The 15,730-nt window shown below is 38.1% G+C and overlaps 1 protein-coding gene across 1 annotated transcript in view; it reads right to left on the minus strand.

Moving 5' to 3' along the window:
- The window catches only part of SLC39A8 (solute carrier family 39 member 8), a 39,975-nt gene extending 24,497 nt beyond the window's left edge, over positions 1-15,478 (minus strand). Inside the window, exon 1 of the mRNA XM_032444424.1 lies at positions 15,350-15,478. Coding sequence (XP_032300315.1) covers positions 15,350-15,394 — 45 coding nt within the window. The 5' untranslated portion in view covers positions 15,395-15,478. The remainder of the gene's footprint in view (positions 1-15,349) is intronic.
- Positions 15,479-15,730: the final 252 nt, after the last annotated feature.

The raw sequence follows: 15,730 nt of genomic DNA on the forward strand, positions 1-15,730 counted from the left end.
TGAAAGTCTCTATATGGAAGTGTTCCCTATGAACAGTAGATAAGCTGGAAATAAGCGCTCTGGCTAAAGCAGCTACATCAAAACAGGCTGTTGGTGCCTCAAAAAGATTTGTCAGTGCTCTGTAGAGCAGGGCTAATGAGTTAATTTCCAAATTGATTTAGTTTTCAAGGGGTTCCTTTTTAATCAGAAATAAAAAGGATTATTTAAATTAGTGTAACTAAGCAAATTCAGATTTGCAGACATTCTTAGACTTATATTTGCATAATGCTGAAAAGTTCAAGGAATTCTTGGATTATTCTCTTTTGCCAATCCTCTACAGAGTAAAAATCCTACTCTATTTTTTGAGAGAATGATAACACTTTTCCTCAAGGAATGTTGCATTTGTACCTCTCTACTTGAAAAGAAAAAAAGGTTCCTAAACTGGTTATTACTGAAAAAGACTGCAAGAATCAGAATCATTAAGGCTGGAAAAGACTTCTAGAGTTACCAAGTCCAACCTATCACCACTGTGCCTACTGAACCGTGTCCCTAAGTGCCATCTAACAAGACCTAAGGTCACATACTTTCCCAACTGTTTATATAGCACTTGAAGGATTACTTCAGATTTTTGATGTAGCCCTGTGACGTACAGAATCAATCAGGAAGTCTGATCTTTGCTCATCTCGAACCTGATAAGGCCTAGCCAAATTCTCACAGAGCCAAATTCTCTCAAACGAAAAGAACGACTTTTTTTGTACACTGTAAAACAAATATTTCCCAACAGTACTCCACAGTCCCGATTCACCATTGTTTTGTTTCCTGCTCTGTTTACACCTGTGTAACGTTACTGTCAAACATAAACCAGCACCAGGTGCCAGCACAGCAGATGGTGACTGGCAGTGCGCAAGATGTCAGTCAGCTTCCCTGATCTCCTGAAGGGCCAAATCCTCTCTGAATTGGCTTTGTTTTCAGAAATTCAGTAAAGCTGTAACTTCACATCAAAGCTAGCATAATTTGTGATCTTCTTACTTTCTTTTCTTAAACTGAGAGGAATCCTGTGTGTTTATTTTCATTCAAACCAATTGAACTAATCTACTTGAAAATAGCAGTCATAATCCTATAGTTTGGCAGGTAAGACCAACACATTTATTCCTTGCATTACTGTTTGCACCCCTTTTCTCTCAATTCTTCGTTGGACTAACTACTTACATAGGACTAAAGATGCTATCCTTAACTGCACACCCTTGAATGAGATGATGTAAGGCAATGGATATTTCAAAGTGTCTAGATAAAAATATTAGATTGACTCCTCCAACACATTTTTTCTCCAAAAATATTTTTCTTTACATGATCTCTCAGCAGTCCTATTTGTTCATATTTAACTTGTCCAAGAAGACTCCAGTAATCACAACAACTATATGTAACTTCCCATGCCTCATAGACAAATCAGAGATTACTTGTATGTTAAGGTAGATACTTGGTTTTCTACCAGTTCAGGACTCTTGCAGCTCTCCTGAACTCTGGGCTCTTGCAAATACTGAAAAAGAACTTGGGGTTTTGGAGAACACTGTCAAACGATAATGTGAAGAATCAAAACCAAATAAGAAAAATAGAAAGTACTCATTGGTTTAATCTTCTGCTTAAAAATAAATAAATAAATAAATAAATAAATAAATAAATGGATATCATCAATTTGATGATCCTGACTCACTTTTGAAAGCCTGATCATAGTTTGGCAATGGAAATACGTCCTTCTAATGGTACAAAACATTCTGTAAATATAGAATTTAAAGGGATCTTTCCATTAAGCCACAATGGTACAGTAAAATACTCCAAAGGAAAAGTGAAATCTCAAGTTTTGCAAAAGTTTGATTCTGTAATTTAATGGGTTAATAGAGAATTACAAGTGTTAGAGTCATTATGTGGATCTCAAGCTATGAGAGGAATAATGGCATTGCTATGGTAAAACAACCATAGATAGATTCTTTTCTGAGGCTGCTCAGTGTGAGACTGCACATTTGAATATTGTTTACCACCTGAAGAAGCTTGGCTTGTGCAAAAGGTTAATATTGTGCAATATATTTCACCCAGCAAGAGGCGTTACTCGTTCTACAGCCTGCCATTAGCCATCTCATTAGCTCTGACTCTGTACAACTGTAAAATACTCAGTTTCTGATGAGAGGTATAGAATCAACCTTTCCCTTAAGACTGGATATTGTTTAAGCAAGTATCTTTAAAAATATCTCTGTAATAAAATGTGCAGATGAAAATCTTCATCCCTTTGATTTCAAGTACAAATATATACAGATATTTAAAGATCCTTAACAACATCAAGAATGTGAGTACTTTTTAATAGAGGGTGTGTAGATATCATAGCTGTTCACTAGAAAATAAATGCAATTCTAATGATACTTTAGAAATATCATCTCTCTCCTTGTTTCCATGAGGTCATGCCTATTTCATGGAACTGAGGTATAGCAATAGAATAATGTGTAATATTTCTAGTGTCAACACTCAAAATTATTTTGAGTTTTGATATAGCCATCTCTAGTTTTTAGTCTGTAAGTACAGACCTGTAACTTACAAATTCAGTAGCCGTCGAGCTACTCCTTAAATATCAGTATAAGAGTTAGGTAGAAGTTTGCCTGTAGGCAAGCTCACCGAGTTTGGATTTTAAATGTGCCAAGGTGAAGTCTCTAATACACTAAGGAGCACACTAGACCAAACAAAGGCAGTTTCTTTTAATCTTTAGATTATGGAAACCTGAAGCACCATGTGTGAATTACTATGGATTTAGTTCACACAACTGTGGAATACATTTCCGTTTACATCTAACTAAATACGAGTGTGTATAAACACACGAGAAGTATTTAGAATATTCTACAATGAGATAATTTATAGGAAAAGCTTGTAACTTCCAGTGTTTTAGAATACTAGTCACCTACAAAACAAATACACACAGGTCAGTGAAACAGAGCTCTTACTGTTTCCAACGTCCTGTTCACTTTCACTTAGGGCATGAATGCATCTGACTTCAGGGATTTAACTGAGCTCATGCACGTGTGCTTGAAATCACTACAGAGGAGTAAGCACTGCCAAAAGATAATGCTGATGCTGGGTCTTCCTTTAGCAATTTGAGCAGAAGCGCAGAGTAAATGTTTCATTCACAGTCACACACAAAAATCAATAAATAGATTTGAATTCTGTACCAGCTCGTTCTAGACTCCCTGAGAATTTATTGAGGGAAAAAAGCAATAATAAAGCAAACAACACCCTCTGTTAGGGTTTCTCAGGAAGGCTACTAAACTTACAGTAACAAGTAGTTGTTTACCTATCTTAATACACAAGTTAATCCTTTCCCTCTCTAATTAAAAAGTGTTTTAGCATTCACCTTTCCCACAGTCCTTTATTTTGCAAGACGCTTCCCTCAGCTGAACAAAGTATGAGAGGACAGAAAATTCATATATTCCCTTAGCATTCTCATCACCAGAGGAAAGTTGTGTGTGTGTACAGTGGCATAAACAGCATACTGTTTATGTTAGAATTTCTAATGTAACTGTCATGACACACTTATTTTTAGAAGATTTATTTAGTGCTAGAGCTGGATGTTGTAGCATGTGTGTCTCCATGGAACCACTGGTTTTGTTTATCACATCTCAAACACGGAAATGAGTGTCTCAAACCTTATAAAAAGGCATTACAATCAAACAAAATACCCACCACAACCCTCCAAGGTTTACTCACAATCAGCATGGAACAGGGTATTGGAATGGCTACAGGATAACACTGTGCAAACATCTAGTAGGAGCACATTTCCTGAGCAAGTTAAAGATTTAGAAGAAAAAAACACTCAGGAATTTACAACTTAAGGTGATGCAAAAAATCACAAAAGAAATCACAGAACTATATCAATACCAATACTGTTGTTAACGATAGCAAAGATGGCTGAAGAAGTGCATGATAATCAATAATTTTACAATTCAATTCTCACACTGGATCCTTATCCTAAAACTAAAATCCTATTGAGGTTTAACAATAGACAATTAATTAACATAACAATTTAAGTCAATTAGCAATTTCAAAGGTTTCAGAAGACCAAATACTATGTTAAGTCCTTTTGTCCATTTAAGCTCTCTTGGTACAAAGCAGAAAAGAAACTCTCTGGAAAAGTAGAAGAGAGGATGAATTAGAAACACAACTTGTGGGAGGAGAATTAAGAGAGTTCCACAGTCTATTTGCTTGGTGGCCTACAAAAGGTTTCCTCGCAAGCAAGTCCAGCAGGGAGAAAAGAAATATAATAGTTCAGGACACTTTACTCCCTGTGTTTATGAGCTTATGAGGTACACATGTGGATACAGAATGTTTCTAGGCCTTAAGCTTCAGAAGCAGATGATAAATTGCCATAGATAAAGAAAAGTACAGCTGTCAAACCATGCAGACATAAACTGATCTTAGGACTCAAAGGGTGGTAAAGAATTTTTTTTAGCACATGTGCAGGAAGAACTAAAAAACTTTGTGAGCAAATATCACTAAGTGTAAGAAAGCAAGTTTTAAAAAAATGGCCTTAGGCAACTGTCCTAGCAATGATTCACTTTGGGGGGTGAGTGTAAACCACCATATGATAGAAGAGCACAGCATAACCAGTGAGAAAGCTTCGTAAGTAAATAATTCGCAGTTTACTGCTTGACACCACAGAGTTGTCGAAATTCCTAACATAGTTGCTGGCTGTTGCTTATGATTCGTGAGGAAAGAAAGATTCACCAGCTAATCCCTGTAGGTTAGCACAGTTTCAGACCTCACAAAAGTGCAGCTGAAGTAATAGTTTAGCAGCAGAAGGCACCTCAAAAATGACCACCAACTGAGGATCTCAAGACTACGGAGTTTAATGTGAAGATCTTCCAAAAAACTCTGCAAGTAAAGGCAATACTATATTTATTTTTATAGATCGGGAATGTGCAGCTCAGAAATAGTTATGTACAATGATTTAAATATAAACAAGTGCACAGAATCCTCTGTCAACTCATACTTCATGCCACCCCCCACGGAAAAGCACTGTGCAAACACTGTTCAAGAAGGCAGTGAAGTCTATAGGATTAAACTTCTAAACGAGAGAAGCATAAAAGATGAGACCAAATATGAGAGGTATATCAAGCACCATACCAAGATTTCATTTTTAAAAGAATTCACCTGAGGATTTAAAAAAACCCTATTACTTAAGGACATGCTGTAGTTTTGTTGCTTGGAGGTAAGAAAGCCAGGTTAAACATTGGCTGACAGTAGAATCAACAGTAATGTGGGAGAAGCACAAGGACCTCCTATTTCTATCACTTAACACAGGTAAGAGATGACACTCCCAAACTGTTTTAGACTTTTAGATGATGTCATTTGTAGGGACACATTCACCACTGACAACTGTGAGATAAGCAGTAAGCAAAGGATTTGATGTGTGGCAAAGCTGACACATAACTGAAATAGCTGTTATCAGGTCAAGCAGCAACTGCAGAGAGGCTAGAAAAGTTTTCTTCCAAAGACCAGCTAAAGCAGAGCATTAGAACATGATCTTTGGATTTCACAGCATGGAAGAAATAGGAAGGGAAGGATATGGAAAGCATGACATAATTATTTCTGTTAGGGACTGGGAAGGCACAGGGTAGATGAATTTTTACACTGCAAGAGGAATTAAAAAATGGATCTCTGCTGTGGTTGTACATCCTAATGTTTTCGTGCTTTTATCATCTCCAGCAGAGCACAATAAGAAATATGATACAAGTCCCAGCATAGCCACCCAGATGGTGTTTGAGAAACCTAAAATAATCTCACACAAACCAGGAACATCAGAGTCTCCCAGAAACAGCAAAGACAGACAGGGTTTTTTTCCTACACTGCTCATTACAGATGGGCTAGTAAGCTCAGCAGAATAACATAGCGTGTTTTGTTAAGATGTAGAGAGAGCACTTGTAAGAGCAGATACATTTCCTTGTGTTATTGTATCTTACAGCACTTTCAGGTTCTAAACTTAGAAACTTTGAACAATATTATCAAAGTATCTCACATTATACCATTAAAGATCCAACAAAATACGCAAATTTTGCTGTGTGAGATCACCGATTTTGTGACATTTTAGGAATTTCCTAGACCCTTATATTACCAAGCGACGTCATACATGCTCCATTCTGCAGGAGTACTTTATTGGCATTTTTTCATCATTTTTCTTCACTGAAGTGTTGAAAATATTTGTTGCAATTCAAGAGGAGTTAACAAATGTACAACACAAATTCAAAATGGATTCATTTATATCTAGCTATGTGATTGAAAATAAGAACCAAAATGCAGATAATCTAATGATGAGAATACATACCTTTGCTTATGGAGAAGAGATTCCATCACAGTGTCAACTACATAAACATGGTGACTCTGTACTTAGATACTTGCATCTCAATACTTTCATTTTCTTAGGCATGTTATTTTCTTTTCTGCTTATAATGAAAACTTTCCCCTCTCTGTTCTTCACTTGACTCCTTTGTAACATGAGAGTGTTTAAAATTCAAACAAAACCTCCTTGTCCTGAGAGTACAAGGGGTGGAGGAAGATGCAGTTAGAGAAATAAGTTATTCATAGTGCCTTATGCCACCGCCCTTTGACTAAAGAGAGGACACTAAGGAGGCCATTCAAGGGCAGTAATTCCCTGGTCCCTTGCATCTAGCTTCCTCTCCATACATTTTTTTACAGAGTATTTTGTGGTGAGTGGATTGGAAGATGAAAGTTATTTCATTATTCATGCTTAACAACAAAAAAACAAACAGACAACAAAAAACCCTACAACAGAGACAAAAACAAAGCAAAAGAAAACACCTATTCTGAGGTATTTTGATAGCTATTGGAAACACAGGGAAGAGATGCTATCCTTATGATGCAAAAATGCTATGACTAACACCTGCTCCAACACAACTAATTTGCAAAGTTTACTAATGTTGCCAGGCAAAGGTTCTTGTATTCAATTGCACATACCCACAATTTTCCTTTCAGCCTTTTCAATCAAGTGAAAGGTGTTGCTTGACTCTTGATTATGAAATACCTGGCAAATATACGATCTTTTAACACAAATCAGAAGAACACGGGGTATGATTATAATGTTAAATCTTAATCTTCTGCTACCAGATTGAAGGAATAGAATAACTTAATATTAACTGTGAAGTTGTTCCCACACTTGTGAACAACAACTGCCAACACTCAAGAAAGACTGTTAAACAACTGGAATGCTTCCAAATAGTTCATCCAAAATAAATTTGTATTGGGAAACTGCCATTAACACTTAGTTCTTAAAAATGAACAGTTGCTCTGGTTTTAAAGCCATTTCAAATTCCTGATATAAACTTCAGATTTTACATTATTTTCACTTGCTGTCACTAACTACATTTGTCTGAAACCCTTCCAAACATGCCGGTGAACACTTCTAGCTGCTCCTTCTTTAGAGAAAACTATCATAGCAGATCAACGTTATTGACTGTCAGATCAACAAATTTAAACAACTGAAGCAAAGCAGCCAAATGGAAATTGAATGAAAGGGATGGCAGAGTTCCTTACTCTGCAAAGTCACAGACTCCATTGCTGCTTTTCTGGATTTTGACAGCTTTTTAGTGCAGTATCTGAGCCTGGATCATACTTCAAAACAGTAGCTATAAACCCAACACTTACTGGTTTTAGTTGCTTTTAACACAAATGCATGTCATTGTATCTATGGCCTCCATTGAAGAGGAATTACATAGCAAAGTAAAATGAAGTTTTAAAGATATGGATAACAAAACATTCTCATAAGACCTAGATTGCATTTTAATGCCAAGTGAGGAAAACAGCAACAAAAAGGCACAGCTCTCACAGGGATGCCAATTCTTCTATAAAATAGAGTGAGAAAGAAAATGTTTTAAATCACAAAATATATATATATATATATATATATATATGTACAGCAACAAGGTATCTGGAAACTAACATAGCAGCCTAATGGCAGAGCACATTAGTGTATGATCAGGCCTAGGAACAACTACATTTTAACCATATCAGTATACCTTTAACAAGCTATATCCTTGTGTTTGCTTACAATAATCAATATTCTTCTCTCACTATTTACATAGGTGTTAATAACACTAAGCAAACTAAGCTTTCACCTTACTAAAAACAAACTCCTTCTTTCCTGTCAAAGACAGGATTTCTAGCTCTTATAGGGAAGGGACTGGAAAATGAGGACCCAAATCAGTTTCACCGTTTCTAAAAGATGCTCAGAGATAGCAGATAGGCATGGATACCAGCCACACTGTAGTCATAGCTACCTGTTAGAAGAAGAAGGACAGAGAGGAAAGTCAGGAACTTAAATCAATTGAAGATCTATTAAACAAGCGTGCTGCTGAGCAGGGAACTAGAATTGCTCTGAGACAAATCAATGTGATGTTACTTTAAATAGTGTTGTCATTTTTTTCCCTAGAAAACTGTATGAAATCAAACATTTCACGCAGTGATGTATTGCAATTTTTTCCTTTAATCTCTAAGTCACTTATTTACTTTGTTAGGACATTGACTTTTAGCCTAATTATAGCAAAGCCACAGCATCATCAGGGAATACATGGCACAGCTCCTACCAAGAGGAGATTCACAGCTGTCCTCTTGGCCTGTCCCCATCCTTGAATCCCAGTGACCTGCTGAGCAACAGCCTGGGTTGCGCCCATGCAGTTTGTTCTGCTCTGGCAGGTGCTGGCATTTGGCAGCATTCCCAGCAAGCAGACAGTTGCAAGGAGATGAAAACTTGGCTGCAAGTCAGAAAGCCAGTTCACAGAAAGAATGGAAGGATCTGGAGGATGCAAAGGTGTTAAACCCCTTCCAAGTTTTCAAAGTCTTGAAACTGCCTGCTCTATACTATGCTGTCTGCCAGCAGTTGCAGGCATTTTTACAGAAGCTAGAACATCAACAATAAAAAAATCCATTTGAAATTAAGCATAGCCAAATATTTACCAGAAAACCCAGAGGATATCCCTTCCTTATCTTCCAGCTCACGACAGACTAAGTTACATGAGCTACCCAAATCATGCTGTGCAGATTACTTGCAGCTCCAAATCTGACTTGAGGCAAGAGATCTATAGCTTTTCCCCAAAATGAAGTTCAGCAAGGGCTTTTTTGCTTCTGTTGTTTAACAACCTCAACCCTACAGATCCTACACTAACAGATAGGACCCCTTTGAAGTTGCTAGCAAAGCTAAAGACAATCTACTTGCTAAACTGAGGTTTTTTTTTAACTCATTGTATTTTAATGTTGAGGATTCCACATCTAAGCAGTGCATAAAGAAGCAAAGCAAATTATTCTTCCTTCTCCCCCGCTGCCTCTGTTCACACATTTACAGAAAACTAGCAGTTTCTAATCCACAGAAATCTATCCGTAATGAGTGAGTACCATGCTGTAAAGTTAGAAACCAGGATATGAATATCTTCAATGGGGAGCACTGGTTTATTTTCAGAGTTAATTTCAAGAAGGCTCTCAAAAGCGCTTGGGCAGCATGCATATTCAGACCGGTGTGTGTACAGAGAAAATCTGATTTTCCAAAGCACCTTGGATAAGGGCAGGTGGGGTATAAAAGACCTTTGCATTACCATTGTATACCCATGCTAGACACAGTTTAGTATGCACATGGATAAGAGCACCAGTGGGGTGTGGGGCAACTACAGTTTTTGAGGAACTAAAGGTGTAACTAAAGAAATCAGCCAAGAATTCAGATCCGAGTTCCTGCCACACAAGCAACAACTTTCGGTTACTTATTGGGAACACCCAGCCTATCAGCATTTCAACAAGTACTTATTAAGGAGCCATTAATTACTATGTATCCAAGTGCTAGAGTATTTCAGTTCCCTCTGCTCTTATATTGTTGTTCATGATACAACAGCACAGTAACTAATCCTCTGGCCTTATGGCTGACGGTGTATTTGCTTTTAGTGATATAATCAGCGCTGAATGTTTTATAAGAAACATGCTGTTAAAATGACCATTTGAAACTCCTCGACTTGTTTGGACAACTGAAAACTTGGCTGTCCCTGTTATGGCCTTCTCTCTGTACAAACACAGCAACTCCGAGGGAGGAGAAGGTGATTTCAACAAACACTGTAAAACAGGAATGTGGAGGTTGTTGTGAAGATTTCCTCAAGAAATTTGGCATTGCTCTGTGCTTCCTCAGGTCCAGTTCCACAGAATCCTTCCTGCCAGAATACCTCCTTTCATTTTCCAATACCTTTGCCGACCCAAACAGGGTTTCTACTGCCTCCTCTGCTTCACACTACTTTCTCTCCTGTTGTTTCAGTCCTCCAGCTCTAACAGTACGGGTGCTGGAATCAAATTGACTACATAAGCAGACTCAAATTATGGCTTCTCAGATGCCAGTATCTGTCCCCCTAGTTTCAGTAACCAGTAAAGGTATGCCAGGATGTGTGTGTGAAGACAGCAAGCTATGACTGCGTCTCTAGTGACATGATTGTGACTCATCCTCATTGGGAAATATCTTACAGCTTGCATAAACATAACTTCCAGATGCATTTTGTAGATGCCTTGGTTTAGAAAACATTCCTATTGTGTAAATGAACCCGATATTTTGCTTCTAGACTTTAAAGCAGAAATGCTTTCTGTGGTGTACAGCTTTGATAGCTTAAGTTCCTTGCATATGCTCTCTTCAGCCATTGAGTTACTACAACTGCACTCATAGTTTAGTTAACCTTGGTGAAAGTTTAGCTTCGGAGAGGTACCACTCCAAACAGTGATATTACTAGATTTACCTGTCATATACACCATCTTCAGGAAACAGTATTTTTCTGTACACTATGTTGTATATGTACATATAGATGTTGTATATGGGCCCACAGGAACCTAATGAGATTCAACAAGGTCAAGTGTAAGCTGCTGCACTTGGAACAGAACACTCCCAGATATGTGTACAGATTGGAAGAAAAACTCAATGAGAGCAGCCCTGCAGGGAAGGACTTGGGGGCTCTTGTGGACAAGAAGTTTGACATAAGCCAGCATTGTGCACTTGCAGTCTGGAAGACCAACTGTATCCCGGGCTGCACCAAAAGAGGGTGGCTAGCAGGATGAGGGTGGTGATTGTCACCCTCTTCTCTGCCCTCGTGAGGTCCCATCTGAAGGACTGTGTCCAAGCCTGGGGCTTCCAACATAAGAAAGTCATGGAGAAGGTTAGAACAGGTCCAAAAGAGGGCCAAGATGATGATCAGAAGACTGGAGCAGTTCTTTTATTAAGAAAACTTAAGGGAGCTGGGCTTATTTAGTTTGGAGAAAAGGCTCTAAGGAGACCTCACTGCAGCCTTTCAGTACTTAAAGGAAACTTACCAACAGGAGGTGGGATGACTTTTTACATGGTTTGATGGAGATAGAACAAGGGGGGATTGTTTTATACTAGACGTGGGACAGTTTAGATTAGATATCTGGAGGATTTCTTTACTCACATGGTGGTGAGACACTGGAACAAGTTGCCCAAAGAGTCTGTGGATGCCCTGACCCTGGTGCCACCCAAGGCCAGGCTGAATGGGTCCTGGGCAGCCTGATTTATGCTACTCACAGCAGGTGGGTTGGAACTAGATCTTCAAGAGCCCTTCCAACCCAAGCCATTATATTATTTTACACCACAAGGTCACAACAGACTTCTTCACAAACACAATACAACTTTATTACTTTACCTTTCTTATATGTAGCCATTGGAAAGAACATTGACCCGAACTGAAGAATGGCTCCTTAAAACCAGAAACAATCAGATCAACTGCTAGATACCAGGAACCACAAAAGGGCACAAGCTGTACCAGCTCATTTGTGCAGTCAACAGAACAGCTGCAGTTACTGGTTACCATCTTTCAAAAAAAGATTCAGCACTTAGTTAAAAGATTTTCCATTCCCTGTCAGCTTGAAGACAGAGCTTCTCTGTTTGATATATCTCCATGAGCCCATGTATTGAGACTTAGTCTTCATCCTGATTAAGCTACTGCCCTGGACTCAGTTGCTGGATCCCAATTTTTTATTTTATTATGTCCTGATAAAAATGACCAATTATCCAGCTCTATATTGCCCCTTCCCTGATGAAGGTAAGATGTGTATGTGCCCAACAAACCTAGAAAGCAGCAGCAATGAAGCAGCAGGAGAGAGGTCTTGACATGTTTGTCTCTTCTTCTGCTACCAATATTATCCTCCATCAAAATATCTACCTCTTCATATTTCAGAACGGACACATCTACCCAAATGAGTTTTGGAAAAAAACTGAACTTCTGGTGGTGAAACCACCCAATGTCCTGTGAGGCACATGGCTATACAAAACAGCAGTTTTCTCATGAGGAAATGAACTAACTCTTTGAGTGGTTCCAGATGGGAAATACTGTAAGCTAGCAAACACATACAGTTAAGATTGAGAATCTCTAAGTATTCAGTGTTTGCTGTTTAGCAAACAAACATAAAAAACATTTTTAGGATATGATTCTCAATAGAACCTTCACAACCCAACCAAAGGGGAGACACTAGAATACGTGAAGTTGTGGGGAAATGAAAATGTTTTGTGCTACTGCATCATGGTATTTTTGTATAGAGATACATTTAAATGATCAACATCTAATTTATTTTTTTTCCCAAATGCCCCAAAGTAGCACTAATTTATGCATATTAGTGGGACTAACAGTATGCCAAGAAAACATCAGGAAAAAGCTTTCTGCATTGGAACTCTTTGATCTGTTCAAACAACAGTTTGCTAAATTATTGAAGTAGTTGCCTTGTACCTTCAACAGGACATATGATCAAAGGTTTTCTGATCTATGAACTGGGGAGACACTTCTTGGCAAGAGAAATCGTCTGTTGTTTGTCAAGTCATAGAACTACCTTGACTACTTTAAACTTAAAATAATTATTGTAAGGACATGCACAAATTAAGTAATACAAAAATTGAATCAGTTGGTTTATAAGATTGTTAGGGTATGTTTGTCTTTCTGCTTAGGGAGCCCTTAGCCTTTACCATTGTTTCAGTGATTTGAAGTGCTTTACCATCCCACCATCTCATGGCAACATTCGCCACATTTTATTCTTCTTATCAACTCTACCAACAAAATTACATTATTCCAAATGGTACCATGCAACTGCAAAAGATAGTACATGCACGTGCATTTTGGCACTGCCACTTTCTTGCTCCTGCTAAGCAACCTTGCATATACATTAACCAATGCAGTGATTAATATGCATCTTGAAGTGCTGTATGTGGCTAAATAACTGCATAATACATAGTTTTGAGCTTGTGAAACAGGATTTAGAAATGCATAATGCTCAGTAAATCTTTTTCATAAAGTCAAAAGGGGTACATTTATGTCATGGAATAAAAGTTCAGTTTCCAGTTGAGTCTCTGAAACCTTTGTAATAAAAAATAAAACATTGTTTGAAGATAAATTTAAGTTGCTAATGTGCCTTGCACAAGAAGTCAGATGAAGATACCTGTTACTGTATCTTGTACTAAATATCCCCAGTCAGAAGAAAAAAAAAATCATAATTACAAACAACAATATTAATAGTGGCCAAACTGTAGCTTGACTGCTCAACTACCAGAATTAAATATTGAAGAGTGCTACAGCTTGTGTACGCAGTTTCACACAAATCATGTCCTTGTACCTAAGTCCTCAATATTGGTTACAGAAATATTTGACAAGTTTCACCAAGTGGTGCAAGTAAAGTACTGTGCTGCCTCCACCAGAAGGTACAACAGGTTTGTATTATGAACCCTTTGCTTTCTGGGAAAAGCATGTTAATCGGGTTTCCCATCCACTCTCTGTCAGTGAAAAAGATATGTCTCAAGCACTGAACAGACAGCTTGTATCTTAACACTTTTCTGTGGCTGGGTGTGGTGATTTTCACTGCTTCTATAGATTATCATATCTTACTGCCCATTTTGACTAGGATACTGCTGGTTAAACCACACACTGGTGAAAAAACAGCCCTTAATGAAGAGCTTCAGCAAACTAGAAATGCAAAACTGCAGCATGGGAAAGAAATATCACCCTCAAAAAAGAAAAAGAAAAAATAAACAGGACAGAGATAAACTAGGGGACAAATCTGCAACAAAACTCAAGTGCCTAGCAACCACTTGACTCAGTAAGAGATGTGTCTAAGTCCTTCTACTGGCCTTGGCTTGCATACTCCTTGCAACACAGGCTGTCACAGAAGCAGGAATTGTACCCATGCTGTCCAAGCACAGTAACCATATGGAATCACCTCTGTTTATACGTATATAATCTCAACGATTATTTCATTACCAAAGGAAGAGATAGGAAGTGTGTTGAACAATGAAGTATCACAAACTCCCAAATAATATTGGCTTATTTGATTTTACAACTTACTATCAAAATCAGAGGAATAAGAAGACACTTCAGTGCCTCAGATACCTCACCCATCAATGCCAGAATTGCTCACAGCTTGATTTTTCTCCATCAAAAAGCTTACAGCATCTGTGAAGAAGGCAATGGCAGCAGCTGCCAGGAGAATACACACAGTGTCCTGTTGGCTTACCTTTAATTTCTTACTCGTGTGCTCTGATTATGGGAAAGGACTTCATCATTTTGCAAGACACACAGCTACACAGGTGATCATTATTAAAGCTAGTGAAAAATTTAACCTACTTGACTAGTTAGGACTATCTGAGTTGAGTCTGATTATTTCTAAATACCTGACAAGAAGGCTATAGTCTGGCAAACCCTTAAAACAGCTGAAGTTTGAGCTTAAATAGTTAACAGAATTAAACTAGCCTATGCTTTCTATATTTATATCGCCATCAAGTGGAGCTGAGCATACTATTACAATAGCCTAAAGCCTAAAAAGAAACCCATCAGGTTGTGAAATAACATGTTCAATATATCTTTAGTAAAGAGGCTTCACAAAAATTTATGTGCCCGTGTTACTTCTGGAACAAATGTAGTGAAACAAATACCACCACTTGAACATATCTTCAGCACACTGGATGATCAAATGAGTGGGGAGAGAGAGGAAACGTATTGTGTAACTGATCTGAGCAGTTTTGACTATTTTCTTATCCCCAAAGGTAGATGACTATTTCCCAAAGTACATGCTGTCTCCTTATTCCCCAAGACTAAATCTTTCAAATATTGGTTGACATTCACTAGGAAAAAAAAGGGGGGGTGGGGGGGTGGGGGGGAGGTAGGGGGAAATGGAGCAGGGGAACAAAATGTTTTTTACTGGCAGTGACAAGCAATTTGCCAAGGAGCACAGCCTTAAATTCCCACTCCATGCAGTTCTTATCTTCATGACTTATTAGGACTCTACTTCTGGATCACTTCTTTCTTCAACTTACTGCATTCTCAGTGACAGAGGGATCAGAGACAGCTGCTGTGGGCATATCTCTTCTCAACAAAGCCTTCTAGAAGCTTCTTCTCACTTCCCAAGACATGCCTAATATCAGCAGTAACTCATTCATATTAACATCTGGTGTCTATAAAAATGGATTGCTGCAATACATGGAAAAGAAATAAGAAAATTTTAGGATGCAATTTGTTAGCATTTACGAGAGAACTCGACTATAATATAACGTAAGCTAGAAAAATAGGTGATAAGATCTTCACAAAGGCATTTCAGGATCCTTAGGTGAATTATATAGCATTATATAGTAGTGCTTTCCAATGGGATGACTAAAACGAAACTACTTTCCCCGTTCTCTCCCCAAGGCTGGCATTTT

Source organism: Coturnix japonica, chromosome 4 (assembly GCF_001577835.2).
Source record: "Coturnix japonica isolate 7356 chromosome 4, Coturnix japonica 2.1, whole genome shotgun sequence".
Lineage (NCBI taxonomy): Eukaryota > Metazoa > Chordata > Aves > Galliformes > Phasianidae > Coturnix > Coturnix japonica.